Source organism: Vanessa cardui, chromosome 21 (assembly GCF_905220365.1).
Source record: "Vanessa cardui chromosome 21, ilVanCard2.1, whole genome shotgun sequence".
NCBI classification, from domain to species: domain Eukaryota; kingdom Metazoa; phylum Arthropoda; class Insecta; order Lepidoptera; family Nymphalidae; genus Vanessa; species Vanessa cardui.
Window position 1 is genome coordinate 4,066,256 of NC_061143.1, and position 24,359 is coordinate 4,090,614.

At 33.4% G+C, this 24,359-nt stretch overlaps 1 protein-coding gene across 1 annotated transcript in view; it reads left to right on the forward strand.

The window, feature by feature from the left end:
* The window catches only part of LOC124538865 (dystrophin, isoforms A/C/F/G/H), a 626,595-nt gene that overhangs the window by 532,857 nt on the left and 69,379 nt on the right, over window positions 1-24,359 (forward strand). The window contains exons 45-47 of the mRNA XM_047116101.1: window positions 7,595-7,739; window positions 10,762-10,885; window positions 17,656-17,822. Of these exons, the coding sequence (XP_046972057.1) occupies window positions 7,595-7,739; window positions 10,762-10,885; window positions 17,656-17,822 (436 nt within the window). The remainder of the gene's footprint in view (window positions 1-7,594; window positions 7,740-10,761; window positions 10,886-17,655; window positions 17,823-24,359) is intronic.

Sequence of the window (24,359 nt, forward strand, 5' to 3'; positions counted from 1 at the left end):
ATAATGCGCCACCAACCATGGTACTAAAATGTTATGTCCATTGTGCCTCTAGTAACACTGGCTCACTTTTTCCTTTTCAAACTTGTATGAGGCCCTACCACCAAGTAAAGTAAAAAATATATAAACAACCATGGCATTCGTATAATTATGTATTAAAATAGTTAAGAATTCATTTTGAACATTGGTGAAGAAGCAAGTTGACAAGGAATCGCCAAACGAGCATCAGACAAAATCAAATCGTCAGTTGATAGTTAGAAAGGCTAGAACGCCACTAGTGCTTCTAGGAAATTAGGTTTAAAGTTAAGTTAGTAAACCTCATTTTTCAATGACCCATTTTGGTGCTTCAGCATTTCATTTCTTCCACAAACGACATACCGAGTTCTAGTATGTTTGACGGTTACCATAGATAGTTGATACATATATGTATGTACCATATGCTAACTTATGGCGGCATAGTGCAGCAGCAGATTATCTTCTGTACCGACTAACTGATCACTATGATAGTTGGATTAAATACACAAGGGTAGGCCATCGTCTTCCACCTAATATTCAGTTGAAATACTTAAAGATTTTCTAAATTCCACTTTAAAAACATCAAAGGAACCCAGAGGACGTTTGTAAATTTCAATTAACTGGACCCGAAATTAGGCAATTTGTACGCGAGCAGCACCCATTGACAGCTCGATAAATATCTGTCAGAAATTTCATTTCCTCCGAGCGGCCATTTTTACCGGCAGACGGTTTTGCTACGATGGAGAATTGAGGAGATGGGATCAATCTTCATTATAATGAGTTTTTAAGTATTTCAGCTCCAAAATCACTAACAATATTATCTACAATGTGAGAAATATAATTTCCTGGACTATTGTATTTGCTTCGGGATGATTTTTGTAGAAAATACTTCTTAATAAATTTTATAAGTAATTTTATAAGGAACTTTGATTTTGAGTAAGTATTACATGGTGACAGGGCTTTGTGAAAGCCCGCCTGGGTAGGTACCACCCACTCATCAGATATTCTACCGCTAAACAACAGTACGCAGAATTCAGGAGTTTATCTTTTCTCGACAGAGGGGAAAGCCCAGCTGTAGGATGTTGATAGTCTCTGATAATTACTCTTTACGTACCCAACGTAACAAGAAAATTGATATATTTATAATGTTAATAAGAGAATACAAATATTGGTACAATTCTGTGCTTTGTTGGTAAGTTTCTGAAAAACTACAATTTTTTCCAACCTTTTACCGGAAATGAACCATTGTGCATACATTCGTGTGTACTGTGTATTATAGATTAAATTACGAATCTAAATTGAAATTTAACTGACTGATAAAATTGCCATTCAAAAATAAAACAGCACTCTTCACACATATTATTTTACAAGCAAAACATCGGCGAACCCTAACACAAAAATTCATATAATTATTTGACCAACAATTCGCTAAAGCCTTTGAGCATGGATGCCTCACGAGGCTGAATTCAGGCAGGCATTCCTCACGGAATTGTTACAAAATTCATATAAGGAAAATGTTCAGAAGATTTGTATGTTGTTAGCTTATTTAGATACTTTACTTGTCTTGAAGCGTTTAAGTTTGTTGCAAATATTTTAATAGAAAATTCGAATTTATTTATGCAAGAAATATTTACACAAACCGTCCAAAACGAATAAATATACTATGAATTTTAATACTATCGACCCGCGCTTTGCTTGGGTGTAATAATATACTAAATAATCTACAAAGATTGTTATTTACGACATCACATTAGAAACTTCTAAAATGATCAGTGTTTCTATTCATATATAGGGACAGACAGCGGTAAGCGACTTTGTTTTATACTATGTTATGAAGTTCTATAGTATATAACATTTAAAAAATGAATGATCACGATTTAAAAATAAAAATCGCCGAATAAAAACGAATCTTACATCAAAAAACGTCCATAAAACCTTGTATCATTGTTCTTGACAGACATACGTAATTTATATGTGATGAATATTGGGTTATAAAACTGTTTTACAACCCCTTAACACCCAGATGCAGGCTTATACCCCGGACGAGATAGATGGATGGCTAAAGTGGTTTTTATTACTCTTGAATTGCATATAAAAGATTTATAGGGTATGGTGTCACATACAGCGATTAGGACATTGTGTCATTTATTTTAATATAATTCAATGGAATACAAAATTATTCGATCGATATTGCAATTGCTTTTAAATTTACTTGTTTTTACCCAGATCACGAATACTACTGTTGATTTATACTTTTGTGTTGTTAAGGCTGAGTGAACCAGTATAACTACAAGCACAAGAGTCATAACATCTTACTTTCCTAACATGGTTATGAATTGCTGTTTTAAGGAATGATTAATAATCTTTATATGGGCCACTTAGAATCAGGTGGCCGATCGTCTCGTCTGCCTACATACACCATAGCATTGTACAAAACGCCATGCAACTTACATGAAGTTAGCGACAGAAAGAGACTGACAATCAGCTACTATATTTTAAACGTTGCTTATAATACAGTCTATGGTTATAGGACATACATATTATGTCTAAATCTATTTGGAAATTCCACGGAGGAATTTAGTAACCCTGTCTGTCCGTTGCTCTTACCCACCAAACCACAAAAACTATTTTGATAAAAGTTGGTGTTAAGCAAGCTTCCCAAGGAATCTAACACCTGACCTGCCTATAAAAACACAGTAAGCGAATCCACAGGCGAAAACTAATAGATAATAAACTCGCTATCTTTATAACCACACATTTTTATCTAGTTTGCATACGAAGCGCTATAAAGAAGGAATGTTTAGTGATTTGATAGTGATATAAAAGTGGAACGGCGAAGACATCTTTATTGTAAAATTTTATTACCCAATGCGCAATATATTACATTTTTATATTTATTCCTGATACACAATATTGTCATTTAATAGGATTTCTCTTTTCTAAACATGACTTAGGCAGGATAATTTTTTTTTTTTTTTTTAATTATAGTATAACTTAATATTAATTAATATATTAGACAACATCACATACATTACTCTGATCCCAATGTAAGTAGCTGAAGCACTTGTGTTATGGAAATCAGAGTAACAACGGTACTACAAACACCCAGACCCAAGACAACATAGAAAACTAATGGTAATCTACGTCGACTTGGCCGGGAATAGAACGGGACATCAGAGTGGCGTACCCGTGAAAACCGGTGTACACACCACTCGACCATGGAGGTCGTCATTTTCATACATATATAATCGTATTGAACTAACATAACTGTATTTTTTAAATGTTGAAAAGACTACTACAGACTTTCTTGCCGGGTCTTCTCGGTAGAATATACTTTTCGAATCATTGGTAGCTTCACTTGTTATAGCTGTTAAATGACGATTCAAAAGTGTTTGTTTTTAGATGAGATGCATCTATAGATGACTAGTCTGGGTTTGTCATAAAAGTTTTACAGTTTCGAAGGTGACGTATAAAGTTAACAATTACCTGAAATAAATGAAGAGTAGAACCAAAATACACGGTCGTGTAAATAATGCGTATAACTGGATTATATTACGTGTAACTAATGCAAAATTTACATGTTTGAGTTAATGTGCTGTGGGCACAGGTGGTACCACCCCGCGGTCAACACTTTGATCCCTCGACGGATGGAAGGTATGCGGGCGGGTACACCCTAAAGGATTGCGGTGAAAACGTTTTTTGTTTTTTATTTTAAATTTCGAACGAATTTTAAACTTTATTTCTTTATTGCAAACCGGTATTTTTTAGTTGGGTGCTTTTGAAAATAGATCCATGTGTATAGTTTAACAAGGTGTTGCCCGTTGCTTTGCTCGCGTGGTTATTGAACATATTTATAGATTAACTTAAAATATTATATTAATTTAAGACCTCACAGATACCTACTCAATAAAATTTCAATGTTCTATCTAACTTCTTTGCGCTCAGCGATGATGAAACAGTTAGTCAGGACATGTTATTTTATATTATATATTATAAAATATGTTCCAATATATATAACTAGAGATGTGATCTTCGAAGCTGTTAGTATATATTATACCGATTGACTTGAAATTTAGCACAGTTACCCCTTTTTCAAGGAAGACGCTCTTTAAAAAGATTTTTGAATTTTCAATTGAATAAATTTTACCTGCACGAAGTCGGACGGAGAGATCGAAGATATGATATATATTTATTTATAAATGGGCAAATCCACCCTTTTTCTAATCATGTTTCATAATATATAGCTATTATATATTTAGTATATAAATATAATATTATATAAATCTTAATTTTAATTAACTTTACTGCTTAATTTTTAAAAAAGCATTTGATATTTTTACTATTACCCTGAGTTATATTGATTTATGAAAGATGTTTATTTCGTAGACTAGAAGAAAGTAAAGAAAAAATAACTAATTATTTTAACTTCTTATTGTGATAAATTAAAAAGCAAAGTACAAATGTAAAGATCGCCACAAGCCCACTGCTGGGCTAAAGTCTTGTAACATAGTTGGAACTTGGACTACACACTTCAATGTTAAATATATATAATATATGAAAATATCGTTATACACAAGCTTAAAACTTTTCATACAAAAACATTCATACATAATGTGTAACAAAGCAACCGACATACACACAAATTACCTATCTATATTATTTTTTATGTATAGGTACTCTATACATTAAGTAATTGTGCTAAAATAATTCTAAAACAATTTTAACTAAACCATAAGACGAAATATTTAACATTATTACACAAGAAATCTCCTTAACGCAACATATTAAAGCAAAACAGCTCTTAATATCATTGTTATATGATTTAAAGTTGCCTGGAGACAATTTCGTTATAAGATTTAAATCTTAAAATGTATTGCCATGCGATTAAAACTCTTAATCCTCAGCAATAAGATACATCTAACTTCGTAGTTGCATATCCAAGTTATCCTCAAAGTTTAAAGCGTTGCCAGAGTAAAATTCTTTGCTAGCGAGATTTATACAATTGGATAGTGACGTGACACTGAATATGTCGATATAATTTATATTATGTTTTTTTTTAATTACTATTGTTTTATACTATCAAAATTATTTTTTTAAATTAATTTGGCAATATACATATAGGTACATATGTTTTTACTATGCTTATATGTGTTACTTGGGTATACATAATAAGCTAAGTTATATGTACAATAATAAAAGTATTGAAATATTTTACAATATAAAAAGAAAAAAATCTAAAGTTTATGTAATAGTGATTTATTACTGAACATAAATTAAATTTATCGATAGATGTCACATCACTATTATTATCTAAATCCTTGTCTTAACATATTAAAGAGCTGAACGTTGGCCAATTTTCGACAATTGTAGTCATCCCGTACACCGCAGCCAACTCTCTGGAACATTGTGTCGAGGGCACCGGGGCATGCTGAGACATTATACTTTATGGGAAATTATATCATTATTTGAATCTTTAGCTTAATACAAAGTAATGACAGCCTAGATAGAGGCTAAAGCCTTAGATCTGATATGATCTATTTTTAAACGACTTCAAAAAGGTTACCAATTCGTCTTTATTTTTCACTGGGAGTTGAAAAAAAAATTGTTTGAAAGCTAGTGCTTGACGACCTCCATGGTCGAGTGGTGTGTACACCGGTTTTCATGGGTATGCCACTCTGAGGTCCCGGGTTCGATTCCTGGCAGAGTCGATGTAGATTACCATTAGTTTTCTATGTTGTCTTGGGTCTGGGTGTTTGTGGTACCGTCGTTACTTCTGATTTCCATAACACAAGTGCTTCAGCTACTTACATTGGGATCAGAGTAATGTATGTGATGTTGTCTCATATTTATATTATTTATATTTATATAGTGCTTCCCATGAGGTCCGGTTCCAAATATAACAATAATTGTATTACCTGACACCGTTGTCAGGTATATAAATATGTCATGTAAATAAACTTTTAAGTAGTCTAACAATATTTTTCTTTCACTTTAATCTATTTATTATTGTCAAACCTGCACTTCTGGTTTATCTATAATAATAGCAGCCGTTCTTATAAGTAACTTCCAGGTTTTGTTTTTGACCTTTTATACATTTAGTTTTTTAGTGAGTGAGTCAGTTTGACAGATATTATTATAATCGACTATGTGGATAAGTAAACCTTAACTCATGATTGGCTGTCTTGATGAGGAAACTGCACGTGTCTAATTTCATGGAAATTCTGCCATATGTGTATTTCACCAACCTGCAATGGAACAGCGTGGTGGAATATGTTTCAAACCTTCTCGTCAAAGGGAGGCCTTAGCCCAGCAGTGGGAAATTTACAGTCTGTTGTTGTTGATTTAAACTGCATTTCTATCTCCTTCAAAGAATATCAAGCCTTAACTCATCGGTAATATACAAGATGATACATATTTTGTTATAAAATTATATTATGCTTTGAAACTTGATCGTAATTGAAAGTAGCACGATTTTGTTGTTGAAGTTGAGCATGCTACTTTTATGTAATTAGTGAGAAACGACACAATTACTTTTATACATGGTGTTATAAAATATATCGTCCTTTGAAGTTTGATCGTAAAAATCTTTCGTGACATAACTGTGAACATATTTTTTTAAGTATTTTGGACACGCTCCAAAAACATATTTTTTTAGGAATTAATCAAATAATATGTTATTGTATAACTCATACAAAATTAAGCAATAAATATTAAAATAAATTAATTAAAAAAGCGCGTTCATAGTATTCATCAATATTTTAAAATTATTTTTTATTCACCTCGCGATTATATGAAAGATTTATTTAATATTTCAAAAACTTGAGTGCGACGTTGAATGTAACGTTTTTGTGAAACTTTTCTGACGCAAAAAAAAATCTTTGACTTACTATGACATCAGAAATGTTATTTATATAAAATAAGCGAACTAATATACTATATATAAGCCTCAATAAGTTTCATTAGGTAATCTTCACGATTCCGTTCGCGTAAAATATGTTTTTGTATGTTTCCTGGAAAACTTTTCTCTTTATTAATACACTATGTCTTAATACGGAATCCAGGGTATCTTTACGACGAAAAAACAGACGGACAAAATTACTTTAAAATTTATAACACTAGTATCACTACATAATATAAAACAAAGTCGCATTCTCTGTACCAAAATCCTTATTATACTATCATTTCAATTTAGTTACAAAGTAAACGTAAGGAGCTGAGATGGCCCAGTGGTTAGAACGAGTGCATCTTAACCGATGATTGTGGGTTCAAACCCAGGCAAGCACCACTATATATATGTGCTTAATTTATGTTTATAATTCATCTCGTGCTCGACGGTGAAGGAAAACATCGTGAGGAAACCTTCATGTGTCTAATTTCATCGAAATTCTGCCACATGTTTATTCCACCAACCCGCATTGTAACAGCGTGGTGGAATATGTTCCAAACCCTCTCCTTAATGGAAGAGGAGGCCTTACCTCAGCAGTGGGAAATTTACAGGCTGTTACTTTACTTTACTTTACAAAGTAAACTATTTAATATTGGATTTTGAATAAATGTTAATTATATAATTTCTTGTTCCCAGGAATCGTCTAGAAAGCAATGCAGAACATTGGTCGGCGTTGCTGTTGTCCTTACGCGAACTGACTGAATGGGTCATACGCAAAGAAACCGAATTGAACGCGCTTGCACCGCCGCGAGGCGATCTAAACGCTCTCATCAAACAACAGGTAATTATTAATCAGTATTTACTATTCATAAAAACCAAAAAAAGGTCTTATCTGACCTACAACTGGAAACCTTAGAAGCATTGTTCTTAAAATCTGAAAAAGGTCTTATCCGACCTACAATGGGAATGTCTTGGAGGCTATTGAAGATTTCTGATGTTCAGCACATGTCATTATTAGTAAGCGACTCATTTGAAATAGATTAAGAGCGATATCTTAGGTTCGCTTACAGATTGATTTGTCTATTAATATAAAAGATAATTCTATAACAAAGTGTTCTAGCTGGTTGTCAGGGTTTAGCTATCTATATATTGTATTATACAAAGCAACGCATTTGAAATAGATTAAGAGTGCTTTCTTAAGTTTGTTTACAGATTGAGTTGTCTATTAATATAAAAGATAATTCTATAACTTACAAGGTGTTCTAGCTAGTTGTCAGGATCAGTTATATCTAATGGTAAAGTGCAGAAATAAAAGATCTTAATGTTTTATTATAAAAACTCTAAATTAAATCATAATTTGAAAATGCTAAAGTTCAATTTTGATAATCCCAAATATTTAACCCAAAATACACATAACGTTCTTAATAAAACAATTCGAAAAAGAACTAAGAAAATTGTCAATCGTAAGAACCTTAGAAGTCTAAAATAAACCAAGTTCTACAAGTTAAGCTCTAAATAAATTACAACTTAGAATTGCCACTGAAGCTATTGGAGGTCTACTAGAAAGAGAAAATGCAATGAAAATACTTCCTCTAGCGGAGGAAACAACAAAAAGGATTAATGCCGATAGCAAGGAAAAACAGATTAGTTACCGACGCTGCCGTGAAGTGGAGCCTGATTGCCAGGCTATTTTCTTAACTCAGGTGCTTTGTTAAGTATCTTTTTCTCCTCAGCATCAATATTAATGGCTCTTAGACTTGAGAAATTGAGTCGTCTACATTCTTTATATGTATATGTATATCATTGCATTTTCCTTACGACAATTAAAATTATTGAGTATTGTTTATTGAAGTTAATTTAAATTGTGTAATTATGGTCGACGATTAATTATTTGAAAAACAGTTTCTGGAAAACTAACTGTACATGTAATTATGTTTAGGAAGACTCTCAATATTGTTATTCTCTTACTCTATATCTCTTACTTTATAAGAGAAGACATGTTCAACTAAGACTTTTATATTTAATGAAAATTCGACAAACAAAAATAAGTTTAAAAAACAAATTGTGTCCGTCATATAATTTATTTCACAAGATTTACGACGAATTAAATTGCAAAGAATAAAATCCATAATATAAAAAAAATCACTAAAGATATCCAATCGTGTAACGTACAATAAAAATAAACCACAACACATTAAATCAGACGATGAAAATCGCTGAATTCGCCACCATTTTGGTTTCGGTCGCACCACAAAATGGCGGATGCGTTGCAATAACGGCTGTAACGTACGTATAAGATTTATTCTCATTATATATCCCGAATATCGAGGAATAATGGTTTTGACATAGCATTATCTAGAAGTTAAATTAACGACCATTAATAAAGAACTGTAGTTTAGAGCTTAAAGAACGTTTTAAAAGACTTACACGAATGGTCAACGTTGCTGTTGATCCAAGCGCCGACGTTGATTCCCAGCTCAGACTGAGCTCCGCTATTTAGTGAGACAATAGTTCTAGTGTCTTGGGCTTAGTGCTTATCCTTGCACATCGTGCTATCATTAAATCTTTTGTTATCTGTTAATATAATGTTAAAAAATAATGTGTTTATTTCTGAACACATATTTTTTTACTCACCAAGTCTTCTTGTATTCTTATGACTTTGATATTTGATACAATATTTTTGCGAAAGAGTAAACACATTACTTGAACAATGTTGATATTAGAAACACTATGTAAAGACGTCTATGTCTACTTGAATCCTTTAAGTATTATTTGAAACAAGAGCCTTCCAAATAAACCAGCTGTCATAAATTTGCTCGAATTTCTTAAATGGCTTTTATATACCAATCTATGACGTAAAATTTAAGACGTGTTCAGGTGTTTGAAAAGTTTGGAACATAAGACCAAAAAAATAAAGATAATTTAAATATAGCATTATCGAAGGTGCAATACGAATATTGAGGTAACTATTATAGTAGAATTGTTTAGGAATATTATATTATGAAATTACAATGTAAATATACGACTGGTACAAAATGTATATTCTACTGAAACAAACTGTCAAGAAACTAAGTAGTAACTCAATATGCTACAGAATAGGGTAGGAATTCTTTTATATTTCAGAAAATATCTAACTACAGAGCTCGTTGCAAAACAGTTCAATGAGTGTTACTATTTTATGCAAATTGACATCCAACGAAATGCAATTGGAACGAATTGAAAAATAGAAAGAAACTGAAGTGTTCTGCAAACTGTACAAAATTTTGTGCACATTATTGCGAATATTCTGGAAGCATTATTTACGATAATTATAGCGCAATGTTGTTTTATGGAGGGCATACTTCTGTTGGCTCACTTATTCGAATAAATCGCGAGTAAGTTGGAAAATTATGATTTTCATGTACGATCTATAAACAAAATTATGTATCGTTGATATTCGTAATTTCGTTATTAAAACGGAGTCCTTTCTAAATTATTACTTTGCTGTCACAATGTACGACCAAATTAATCATCATGTCTTTCTACCGTCAACCAGATCTCAGTCAATCAGAATAAAAAAAAGTATTAATCTTTTATTGATAATCTGTAAAAAAATTCCACGTTTAATCTGTGGTATAGATTTAGATTTGTTTGAGGATTTTCAATTTCCGATAATACTCTGATATAAAGCCGATTTCAATTCGACAATTCGTTGACCCATATGGAAATAAAAAAAAAAAAATTAATCGGGACAAAATTTTATGATTGAACTATGGATGAAGAGAAATTAATTTTCAAAATAATTCTCAGATTGGTGAATACAAAAGTAAGTATATTCTACTTCATAATACTATGTTGCTTAACCCATTTTAAATTTCTTCCAGGATGATCACCGAGCATTCAGACGGCAGTTAGAAGACAAGAGGCCAGTTGTTGAGAGCAATCTCCTCAGTGGAAGGCAGTATGTAGCCAACGAGCCTCCGCTCTCCGACACAAGCGATACGGAACGTGAGTTACTTGCAATTGATTGAATTATACAAAACCTTTAACATCACTTATAAGAGTTGCATATTGGTGATTTTACTAAAGCGTGCGGTTCACTCAGAATGTTTTCCTTCCTTCCTTTAGAGTCGAGATGGCCCAGTGGTTCGAACGCGTGCATCTTAACCGATGATTACGGGTTCAAACCCAGGCAAGCACCGCTGATTCATGTGCTTAATTTGTCTTTATAATTCATCTCGTGCTCAGCGGTGAAGGAAAACATCGTGAGGAAACCTGCATGTGACAAATTTCATAGAAATTCTGCCACATGTGTATTCCACCAACCCGCATTGAAACAGCGTGGTGGAATATGTTCCAAACCTTCTCGTTAAAGGGAGAGGAGGCCTTTAGCCCAGCAGTGGGAATTTACAGGCTGTTGTTGTTTGTTGTTGTTGTTTTCCTTCAACAAGCATTGCCTAGCTGAGCCAGATGAATAATAATGAAAGTTATGTAAGACTTCCCCAAACAACTAAAACTAGTACTATTAGGTCGTCCTGACCAATTCCAAACAAGATGGTCTTTTTCATGGAAGACTTGGAAAGTATGCACGACATATTACAAAACAAATGTGTGCAAACACAATATGCTCTTTAATTTCATGATATGATGGGACGGCGAATCCAGTACCACCAACAACAGTTCTTGACTAACTGCTTTACGAACTTACCGAGGTAAAGGAATGTACGAAACATCCATACCCTGGGCTGCTACTGAGAATGTTTCTAATAAAAAACCAAATACTTTTTTACCGGGTCGGTAAAAAGTATTGTGTGACACCAAGTATCTTACCGACCAATAAAGTAGTTTCCTTTGCATTCCATTTTACTTGTAATAAATTTGTGACGTCGACCAGATACGTGGTCTCATTAAATAAACTATAAATTAAGACTTTTTCATTAAAAAATACTTTCAAAAATGCAATTAGCTGAACCAAAGTATTCCTAGCCGTAACATACTCTCGGAGAATTTCACCAATATGTTCTTGTCGTGTTGAAAGGGAACGGCCAACGAAAATAGTTACAGGCACGGCTGTGTCCGGGCATTCAATTAAAACTCCTTGTGATCACGTGATCGATTCGTACGTCAACATTCGTAGCCAATTACCGGGAACGCTGACTTTAATTGACGTTCTCATTGTTACCTATCGCCCTCTTTCTCACATATTCCCTCTGTGCAATGAGGGAATTGGTAAAATGCTGTCAAATAGAAAGGATAGTTTGTACAGCTTTACTAGAATTTTAAAGTCATCTAGCAAGTCTCCGTTTATTTTTCGATTGGAATTAACTTTGACTTGCGAATTCTCTTTGATGGCCGCCATTTTGATTTTGTAATTACGTCATCTGCTCTAGAGTTTCTAAGATTTATATTAAATGTAATCGACAGTTTGTATTTACCATGAAATTAACATTAGCCGACACCATCTCTCATACGAAGAGTGTAGGTTTATTATGTACTAGTGTATGTAATAGTCGTTAGCTGATTATCTTCTACCGCCAGATACAGGCCAACCACGAGTTTTGCTAAAGCTTTCGGTACAACGGAATATGTTCCAAACCTTCTCCTCAAAGGGAGAGGAGGCCTTTAGCCCAGCAGTGGGAATTTACAGGCTGTTGTTGTTGTTGTTTCGGTACAACATCTTCCGCTTCCATTCGGGTCCCACTATCTTCTTCGAGTTATCGGTCCGAAATGTAAGGTGATCGTTTGTCGAACTGCCACTGCCATCTTCCTATTAAACATACTCGATGGTTTGTATGTATCACGAAATGAATATTATCTTATTTGGCCAAGGTTTACTATTATGTACTAGTGTACGTAATAGTCGTCAGCCAATTGTCATCCACCGAATATAGGCCTCCCCTAAGTTGTGCCTAAGGTTTCGGTTTTCCATCTTCCACTTCCAATCGGGTACCAGTACCTTCTTCAGGTATCGGTCCTGGATGGAAGGTGATCGTTTGTCGAACTGCCACTGCCATCTTCCTTTTAGAACTCCTCTACTCTAATAACAACCTATGAGCTTAAAATATGTTTATAATTAATCTCGTGCTCGGTGAAGGAAAACATCATTAAAAATTGTCTGTATTGGATGAAAAACTGACACACTCACTTACTTTATTCACATATGCGTATTCTTAGTTTTGTGGAAATAAGGCACCTTCTAGTTACGAATCAAACAGACTACTGACTTCCCATCAGATTTAGAAGATTTAAATTAATAAGAAAATGGAGTGCTTTTTTAATGTACTTCGGTATATATTTAATTTTAATTTATACAGAGTGTTCATCTTCTTTTAGTGTGGATGATAGTTTTTTTGTTAGGCTATATATAGAATAGTTGTAAGGACAACTATTCAACCGACCATCTTGAAATTTTGCATACACAATGTCAGGGCTACAGAGACCAGTATCAAGCCGCTCCCCTCCCCCAACACACAAACACGTGGACTGCACAGATTTTTAATAATCATTATTATCTGTTAAATACAATTATATGTATATAAATTATACATGAAATGTTTGCTTGAATTTCAGTTCGTTAAACAATATTATCATATACTTGAATATATTATGCATAGTTAATTGAATATATTGCCACGAAATTCATGCACTACATACATATCGTATAATATCAATGTATGTGCTACTCACACAGACACGATTCAATCAGCTATTGCAATTTATACTGTCGCTATATGTAAAAAAGCTTCTACAAAAGAATAAAAATATGAGACATTAAATGATTACCTTTGAAAGTTTTCTTGTTGTAAGATTATGCCTTTTATATTGATCTAAAATATAGTACTAAATATCTTTATATAAAATACTAGTAGCCGCCGGCTTCCCTCCCGATTTAGGCTGTTGATAGTCATGTGTCAGATAAAAAAGTAGCCTATGTCCTTTATTGGAATTCAAGTTTGCTTCGTACCAAATTTCATCAAATTCGGTTCAGCGGTTTGGTCATGAAAGAGCGACAGACATAGTTCCTTTCCCATTTGTAATAGTAATCTTTACACAGTATAAAACAAAGTCGCTTTTTCTGTCTCTATGTCCCTTTGTACGCTTACGGTACGGTTTTTTTAATAGATAGAGTGATTCAAGGGGAAGATTTTTGTATATAATACATGAACAATATAGTTAAGAAACACTGATAATTTTAAAAGTTTGCAATGTCGTAATTAAACAAATCCTGTAGTATATTTAGTATGAGTTTTGCACCCGTACGAAGCCGGGGCGAGTCGCTAGTATAGATATAAAATAATAAATAAACAATATTTTCTATGTCATGTTAGTGAAAAAATAATTGATAAATAAGTGATACTACATTACGTAAGTTATATACATAATCACTTTCTGATTAGGGCTGTATCTTCGCTAAATTCTTCTACATCACTCATTAGTGATGGTATAAAAATCACTCGAATATTTACCAATCCTTACATCACTATCACATCATAGAAAATAAGACGTCGATAAAAATAATTCTCTATTTAATCGAAAATCCCGCGAATAAAGCACGATAAACCGTTAATACTTCACCATAACAACCCTTAAATAATTAACAATCTTTATATCATAAAAGTAAACATTATGAAAATCAACGATTGCTCTGAATTAATTGAACTAAAAACGAAATAAAACCCATCCGAGTAACGATGTAACCACAAAAACGATGGTAGCTTTGAAATCATGAGTACTCTTTAATTAAACCAGGTTTCGAGGAATCCTTTGGATAGAGCAAAGAGCCGCTTCAGAATCTTGATTACTCTGTATAAAATTACCGGTCCGGTTCGAATTGAGTGTTATGAAATGTATTAATGAATTTTTCACTTGATTAATGGATATCCGTTACGCTTTCAAATTAAGATAATAAATCTTTTGTTTTTGAATTCATGTTTAATATTCATTATTTAATTTGTCAAATGATAAATACCTTTATTAGCTAATGATGTTGTCTTTTTTTAGTCTAGGCTGGCCTTCTTTCGGGTCTAGCTAACTACGCAGGACATATACACAACATGCAAATATAAGTGATATATTTGTCACTATTTGTCATGACTAATCTCCTTGGATAGAGTTCAGACCAAGTACCAAGGGCTAACGTCCTTTCCAAGGCACGCGAATTTACTCTTCCGATTTCCAGACTCCAACCTTTTGATTCCAACATATTGGTACAGTTGTTACGTACCAATATGCTGGTAACAAAAGGTTACAAGGTTTTATTAAATAATTGGCTTATATTACTTATCAAAGAATATGTTAAGTCTCTTTTAAAATGTAATATGTAATAGAATTATCGTTAGGTCCCATCTTTTCATCATATCAACTGCCCAACACTGATACTAAGTAGCATTGTGTTTCGGTTTGAAGGAATCTTAGTTCCCAAGGTTGGTGGTATATTTATATTAGAAATTGTTATTTTCTACAGCACGTGATCATCCAAAATTTCGTATATTTTGAAAGCTTATATTTTTTTATAGAATAGATAGAGACAAATACTAACGTACCTATTTGTCATTAAAATAATCTAACTGGAGAAAGATTAGCTCATTCAGTTTAACAAAATTGTCAAACACAAATGTTACCAGTGAAATTAATCTACAATTAACTTGAAAAATATATACAACGAGGATTTAATTAACTGCGCTCTAAGCGCCTTTTGTAACTAATATTATTGTTACATATCTACTCCTATTTCTCTTTTATAAACATAAAAAATATAAAATCAAAGCGTAGTATTTGATAAGTAAAAATTGCAAAGAGGAAGCATGAAATATTTCTAAGAGAATGTTGGCATTATGCCTCGTTCACTTCCATTATACGAAACGTCGATTTTTTTTTTAATTCAATATATTGGCTGTCCTTTTGACGTGTATCCTAAGTGTTCTACTTTAAAACCTATAAATCATTATTATCTCCTACAATTAATTTATTTCATTAATATAACTTAATAAAATATAATTCAAATATCGAATCTCTCCTTCGCCTTTAGTTTAATCTCGGTAAGATAAGCAAATCATCTACAATTGGAATTTCTTTTAAAAATTACATCCCTAAGTTCACCTCCTTGGGTGATGCGTTACCTAAAATTATATTAGAGTTTTCCTTTGCAGATAACACATCATGTTCATTTGAATACAAAAATAATTAAATTAAAAACTAATATTCGAAAAAAATAATTGTCAATTCGGTAATTTTATTATTTTTCGAAACTAGATAAAACATGGCACGGACCTTACGGAAATGGCGAAATGTATTTTGCAAAATCCTTCCCAACTATATAAAGTTGCTTGAGCCGACGCCGTCAATTCTCAAAATCGTCACGTTTTTATAATACGGATCATTAGGAGTTTTTTTTTCTCTGAGAAGTAGGTATACCGTGACTCAAAATACGAGAAAAAATAACGACGATTTTAAGACTACGGGAAATACAGTTTCGTATAAGAGTTTATTTCAACATTAGGTTACATGCTATAAAACTATAGTTCACATCTGAGAAAACATGGACCGTGACCCAAGATTTCATGTTCAAATCTGAGCAAAAATCATTTTTTTAATCATCGTACACAATATAAATTGATTCAATGTTCGATTGGTAATAATTCCTGAATCTAAAATTTACATTTTCTAAAATTTCCACGGTTGGCTATGGTCCATATTGGCTGGCGTTGATACGAAAAGCTAACATCATCATTTCCTTCATGTTGGACCATTGTGATGGACCATCTGAAACAAATATTCTCTTTTATAAATTGTATACAAATTCTATGTCCAAGAATTCGTAAATACAAAAGATGCAATTTTAAATTCAATCACAGAGAGATTCCAGCGGAAATAACGATGGAATTATTAAATTCTTTATTTTCAACTGAACATTAAATATTAAGAGCGTTCAAACGAACCTCGACTGCCGTTCCGGGAACGAGAGAAAAATTCAGAACGTTTTTATTAGTATTAAAAAAATTCTCATCATGTTTATTAAATACAAATTCGAAATTTAAATAACAGAACTAGTGGCGATACAGGGATTGAAACACAATCAATTATAGTAGGTCGTTGAATAAAATATATAAAGTAAGAGATTTAATACACATCTATTTTAGTAGGGTTATTACGATTTCAATCCGTCTTGATGATGCTCAATTATCAGATATTCTACTTCCAAATTAAAAATCCTTGTTTTGCTTTGTTGGGGTTGAGGTTGAGCGACTTCTGAATATACGAGCATTATATTATCACATCGCGGTATCTTTGACTTAAATCAAATGTTGCCACTTATTTTTAGATATGCGTCGTCAACTTTTCACACACATGCGGAATGTTCATTACTTTTCCTCATCAGGTCACTCCCCATATAAGTTAATTTCGCCACTTAACAAAATGTAATAATGTTTAAGGAATCATTGCACTATTGTAGATGTTAAGTAGTCTGTAGTCTTAGGTAATCAAATTACATTAGTACCGTGAATGGCATTGCCATCTACTGGTAATATTATACAATATTTTCGTTGTGAGGTTTTGTTTTGGAAAATAATACATATATTTAAAGAAAGCTATTATAATAAAATTAAGAGAAATGTCAAATCTACGATCAATGAAATAATGGTTACGATGTCATTCCCAAGTCAAGTCATCATTTTCATGGTAATTCTTTAGTATTAATCTGCAGATACAATTATCCAATTACCTAATAATGATGATTATTAGAAAGACAATTCTTAAATCGATATATTATCCAACAGTGAGCAGAGACAGCGAAGGAGACTCACGTGGTTATCGCACGGCGGAAGAACAGGCGCGGGAACTATCGAGGTCCATTCGCCGAGAAGTTGCCAAGTTAGCTGATAAGTGGAACACGCTGGTGGACAGGAGCGACGCGTGGGGACGATGCTTGGATGACGCTGTACAGGTAAGATGTTTCAAATAATTGAATCCCTAACAGCGATAGGATTAAAAGAAGATTATACATACGACGACCTCCGTGGTCGAGTAGTGTCTACACCGGTTTTCATGGGTTCGATTCCCGACCGAGTCGATGCAGAAAAAGTTTATGGTTTTCTATGTTGGTTTGGGTCTGTGTGTTTGTGGTACTGTCGTTACTTCGGTTTTTCCATATTACAAGTGCTTCACCTACTATCATTGGGATCAGGGTGATGTGATTTTGTCCAATAATAATAATAATTATTTATTTTTTATTCATAGAACAAATTCGATCTTGATGGAGCATCAATATTTTTATTTATATTAGTATCAGTGCCATCTACCGGCAGCGCTATTAAACAGCGAGACGATCGATAGACAATCGTTGTTTACGTAGTTCACGTTAAAAAATGTAGATGGCGCTAAACAAAATATTCTGAAAATGTATATCCTACTAATATAATAAATGTGAATGGATGTAGATAACTATAATTTTTACTCTTTCACGAAAAAATTACTGGACGGATTTGAATTGATTTTTTTACAGTGTTATAATTTATACATCAGAATAACATGGGCTACCATTTATGATGATATTATTTAATTTGGTCATAATATAACGATATATATCAAGTACCCGTGCGAAGTCGGGGCGGACAGTTAGTTATTAATAACAGTAAAATAAATAAGTATAGTAAAATGTATATGATTAATAGTTATCATTGATATATTCGAAAGAGTTTTTAAGAGTTTCCGTGATTTTCCTGCCATTCCCATTCAGAAGACGTTCAGAACCAATGCCGATGTGAAACTTTTAGTTAAACTGACAAAATAGTTTTGTAAAATTAGGAATCAGAAGTGCTTGTGAAATTCAATTCGTATAGAGTGCTCTGAGTTAGAATCTAACTACACTTATTTATTTGGGAACATATTTTCGTATAAAATACTTTATTTTTAATATACGCTACGAAATAAAGAAAAAGAAGAGCTGAGATGGCCCAGTGGCTAGAAAGCGTACTTCTTAACCGATGATTTCGGATTCAAACCCAGGCAAGCACCACTATATATATGTGCTTAATTTGTACCTATAATTCATCTCGTGCTTGGCGGTGAAGGAAAACATCGTGAGGAAACATGCATGTGTCTTATTTCATTGAATTTCTGCCACGTGTGCATTCCACGAACCCGCAATGGAACAGCGTGGTGGAATATGTTCCAAACCCTCTCCGTGATGGAAGAGGAGGCCTTAGCCCAGCAGTAGGAAATTTACAGGCTTTTACTTTACTTTTTTTACGAAATAAAGATTTATGTGTATTTAGACGTCATTGCTTAATACTACCTCGACTTGGCGGGTACTATCAAATCATCGGTCATTGTACCTCAAAACAGTAGTACTACTGCATTGTGGTTTCGACTAATATGACATACTAGTTGTTGCCCCCGGTTTCACTCGCGTTTTAGGGGTTTGGTTCTCATGTGTTGGGTTATGTTTGGAGTTCTTAGTTTGATACCAAATTTCATCAAATTCGGTTCAGTCGGTCTTGACCAGCGACAAACATAACATTAGGACAGATTTTTTCCGAAGGCTGGTGGTACGTTGGCGATGTAAAGGACGGTAACTACAATGTCAATGGGCGGTAGTTACCACTTTTATCATCTTATTCTATAAAAAACAACAGTTACTTAGCTATTGTGTAGTACCGTCTCCGTAATTGTTAAGCCAAATCCACAGCAGGGGATTAAACGCAAGCCAGCTCGCGTTAATACTGGGAGATGTTTACGAAAAGCTCAGTCAATTGTCTCGCAAGCCACCGAGCGTGCTGTATAAAGTATGCGCTAAAACTCATTTATGTATGTGAATTAACTTGCAGTAACTATGTAATAATAACATTAAAACATTTAAATAATAAAACACGCGCTTTGTAACTACCTTATCCTGCCCACGGTATTAAGTTGTAGGGTTACTCCGATTTTAAAATCTATATTAATATAATACGTGAAAGTTACTTTGCCTATCTGTTGCTCTGTATGGTTAAATAAACCAAAATTAATTAAATTTTCTATACAGTTAGATTGAGCTCAAAGAAATGACTTTTTTAATGCCTAACACCAGACGACCAAACGCCAATACCAATTAGTTTTGATAACTATGGAAGAACAAACAATAAATCAGTGGTGACTATTAGGGAATAGGTAGGGACCTATAAAATAGTATCCACGATGTAACGATTCCGGGCTCTGATTTTGAACACGATGGCATCGGCATATTTTTTTTATGTTTTTCGGCTTTTAAAACCTTTTACATTTAGGATATTAGTGTAGGTTTTTTTGTATGTTATAATTGATCTGATTGTGATAACACTTAGTTGTTCAATAGTTTATCCAAAACAGCTTAAACGCATTCATCATTCATTTAATATAATACGTTTCTTATCTGAGCTACTAAAGTCCATTTAAACAAATTGTATTCATCACATCTTTATAGTCCCGGACATCCGGCTTTGCACAAAATGAGTTACAACACACAAAGAACTATTGGACCACTGAGCGTGATCATGCGTTATGATTCTTTATTGGTCAAAGATTAGTTTACAACGCAGATATATCACGATTGATTTATACCTTTTTTAACTAGTTTAACGTTTTGTATTTGGAACAATTTCAAATCATTTTTGCCCCACAAAACTCACCATACCCAACGGATTGTAAACTGTCAGAATATTGTGATTGTGAAATATGATTGCAATCGTATTATTTTTCGCTATATTGTTTCGTCAGATTGTAATGTAACAATTTTTGTAATCTCACGGTCACATACGTAAAGATTCCCAAAAGTTGCGTGAACTGCAACTGAAAAGATTATCGCTTAAACGGTGATCTTTTCAAGACATTCGACGGACCGAGATCTGAGTATCATAAAGTGTTATATTTAGAGACTATTACATTTTTATTAATGTATAAAAAAATCTTCATCTTTGTTACTCGTTAAATTAAAACCTTAGAGGCTATAACAAAGTAGGCATAAAATATCGTATTTATTATTAATGTAATTAGTCTTTGATCAGGAAGTATGCGACTGCTTTCAGACGATTTATATCCCTCGTGAAGTCCAGATCACGCCCATGCTGACCTGAATATCAGCTGTTCAATGAATGCTTAATAATATGCAATCAACTATGATATAGAAATGCCTAGAAGTGGCAAGGATATTCTTAATAGTTTATACAATTTGTGATAATTTTAGCTAATAAGAATTCTTTATTTGAATCTTATTGAATTGAAATGAATTGAATTGGATTGAATCTTATTGGCAAAGACTTTAATGAGACTTGGCTTAATATTAATGATATACAATAAACATCAACCATAGATAACATCCATTAAGTAGTACTGTTTCTACTGTATTTGCGAGCACTTCTTTTTGAGTTAATTTTTCCAAATTATTGAACCACTTGGCTCTTATTTAGATGTTATATGTTATGAATACAACATATATATTTTTTAAAATAAAGTCAAAGGCCGGAATTTACCGTGGAGTTACGGTGTAAACTATTCTTCTTTAAAAAAAAATCAGTGATTCTATATTACAAAGCGGATTTAACTGACCTTACACAAAGCCTACAACAGAAATAATTAAATACATCATATATTTTATATATAAATGTATAAATAAATCATTTTCACAAACAATTAAAGTACCAACATTATATATAAACATATCAATTAAAAGTTTCATTTGTAGCTCTAGTTTTGTTCACAAGTCACTTCCATAAATTCTATGTCATAATTGTCAGGCATGTTCCGATTAATTACATCTGCCATTGTGACTTCGCCCTAATATTCGCTCTGGTTTAGAAATATCTTCGGCATTCGTGTATATGTGATAACTAGTATTGTTGTAGGGCTTTGCATAATCTGGGATACTACTCATAAATTTTTCTGTCAAACAGCGATACTGAGTATTTTGTGTTCTGATTTAAATAGTGAGTCTGCCTGTTACTACAGATAGTAGGGACATCATATCTCCCAAAATTGGTGGTGCATTGGTGGTATAACAAATGTTATGGACGGTGGTGACAACTTACCATCAGGTGGCCAACTTAAAGTCAAACTTACGAGACGGAACAAAAATTTCATATTTTTCATTTTATATATACTACTTATATATACTTATATATATACGTGGAGAAAGACCACAGTGGCGTGCACTGGGAGAGGCCTATGTCCAGCAGTGGACAAAAATAGGCTGTTGATGATGATGATGATGATGATATACTACTTAGTATACGAACTGTCTATACTTCTAAACTAATATTAAAAATGAGAAAGTAACTCTGTCTGTCTGACGCTCTTTCACGACCAGACCGCTAAACCGAATTTGATGAAATTTTGAGTGAAGCAAACTTGAACTCCAAGAACTGACGTAGTTTACTTTTTTGCCAAACCCCTAAAACTCGAGCGAAGCCGTGAGAGACAACTAGTAAAAAAATATATACTATAGGTACATACATGTCGAATAGTAAATACGTCTCAGGAATACTATAAATAAAAAGTAGGTTTTTGAAATTTTAATCTAGAACATTCGTTATAATAAAAATACTTCCTGAGCATTTTTTTTCTCAAACCGAGGAATCTCGTCATAAAATGAAGTTTTCGAGTACTCTCAGAAAACGTAATTAAAATAGCGTTGCATTTTATAAAATAAAAAATATGTATACAATTGTTATAAAACAGAAATATATAAATATTAGTGAAGTGAAGCCTGCTAATCCCACTACTGGGCTATGGCTCTCCTTTGTATTTTTTATATGTATAAAATGTCTCTAAGACTTATAAAAGTAGGTTACAAAAACTCACGTCTGGAGATGAAATTTTAACGGACGAAGAGCTTGATGGTTTGTGATCACCACCACAAATAGACAATGGTACTGTAAGAAATATTAACCATTCCTTAAATTACCAATGCATCACCAACCTTGGAAACTATGACGTAATGCTGTGCCTGTAGTTACACTGGCTCACTCTGTAAACAAGTGTGTACTGCTGTTTGGCATCAAAATATCTGATGATTGACTACCTACCCAAATGATCTCGACAAAGCCCTACCATGTATATGACGTTCTTCTTTCCTAGTTTGTCTTGGGTCTGGGTGTTTGCGGTAACGTCGTTACTTCTGATTTCCATACTACTTATTCATATACATACCATATACATACCATCTACTTACATTGGGATCAGAGTAATGTATGTGATGTTGTCTCATATTTATTTATAAAAATTAAAATTCAACGTTTAGAATTCAATTTCAGCGGAAGAAAGATCACAGTAGCGTGCATTTGGAGAGGCTTATTTCCAGTAGTGAACGAATATGGGCTGCTAACGAGATTCAGTCTCAGAGATATAATCCCAATAATATTCAGAACTTTTTTTTCTCTCGCTGGAAAAACGCATTACGCACTTCCCCCACGTGATGGAAAGTGGGGGGGAGTGGTACTCCCCGGAGCCCTGGACGCCTAGTGCGCCCAAGTACGCCGGGTTTACCCACTAAAAAACCAGCGGTATCCTCTCCGTCTTTCGGCGGACGCCACGGGATCGCTTACGCATGCTACCGTGACGCCCTGACGGTCGGCCCGCCTTTGCGGGCCTTCAACTCCTAGGGGGAATTCCCGGGGTGATAATATTCAGACCCAAATTCAACCATGAGCAGAATAAAACCAGTGATCTTATCCAGTACGAAACGATTAAATACAAGCTAAAGGTAGACGCGGTAGTCGCCGGTTTCATAATTATTTTATAACATCTACTAATTGCAAATAATTACACCAGCCAGTTCAACTATGAGTATAAATTCATCGGATTGCTTAAGTTATTATTTACATTTTTCCGTATTAAGATACGGAAAAATGTTATTAAAATGTACCCATATGGCTTCAATGATAACACATACATATATTATGATTATTTAGCTCGTGGATGGTATATGTATACAGGTATTCATGTGTACACCACTCCAAGGTTCGATTCGCGGTCGAATCGATTTAGAAAACGTTTAATAGTTTCCTATGTTGTCTTGGCTCTTGGTGTTTGTGGTACCGTCGTTAATGCTGATTTTCCATAATACAAGTGTTTTAGCTATGTATGTGATGTTGTCCAGTATTTATTATTATTATATTTATATATTTTAATAATTGGCTGCGTAGCAAATGTGCCACTTAATGGTAAGTGGTCACCACTGTCGATAGCCATTAGTAAGGTAATAAATATTAACAATTTAATGTATCACCAATGCGCCATAGAACTGAGTTCTCATATGCTTTACGTGTATTTAAAGTAGCTGACAAGCACACCAATATAATAAAGTTTACTCGTTCGTGTTTTTGGAGTACTATATATCTATCTATATATCTATATTATATATCTATCTCTATCTAAGTATATAACAACTACGAGGCCACGTCATAAAATAAACTAGTACAGTAACAATACAGAAACAGCCTGTAAATTTCCCACTACTGGGCTAAGGCCT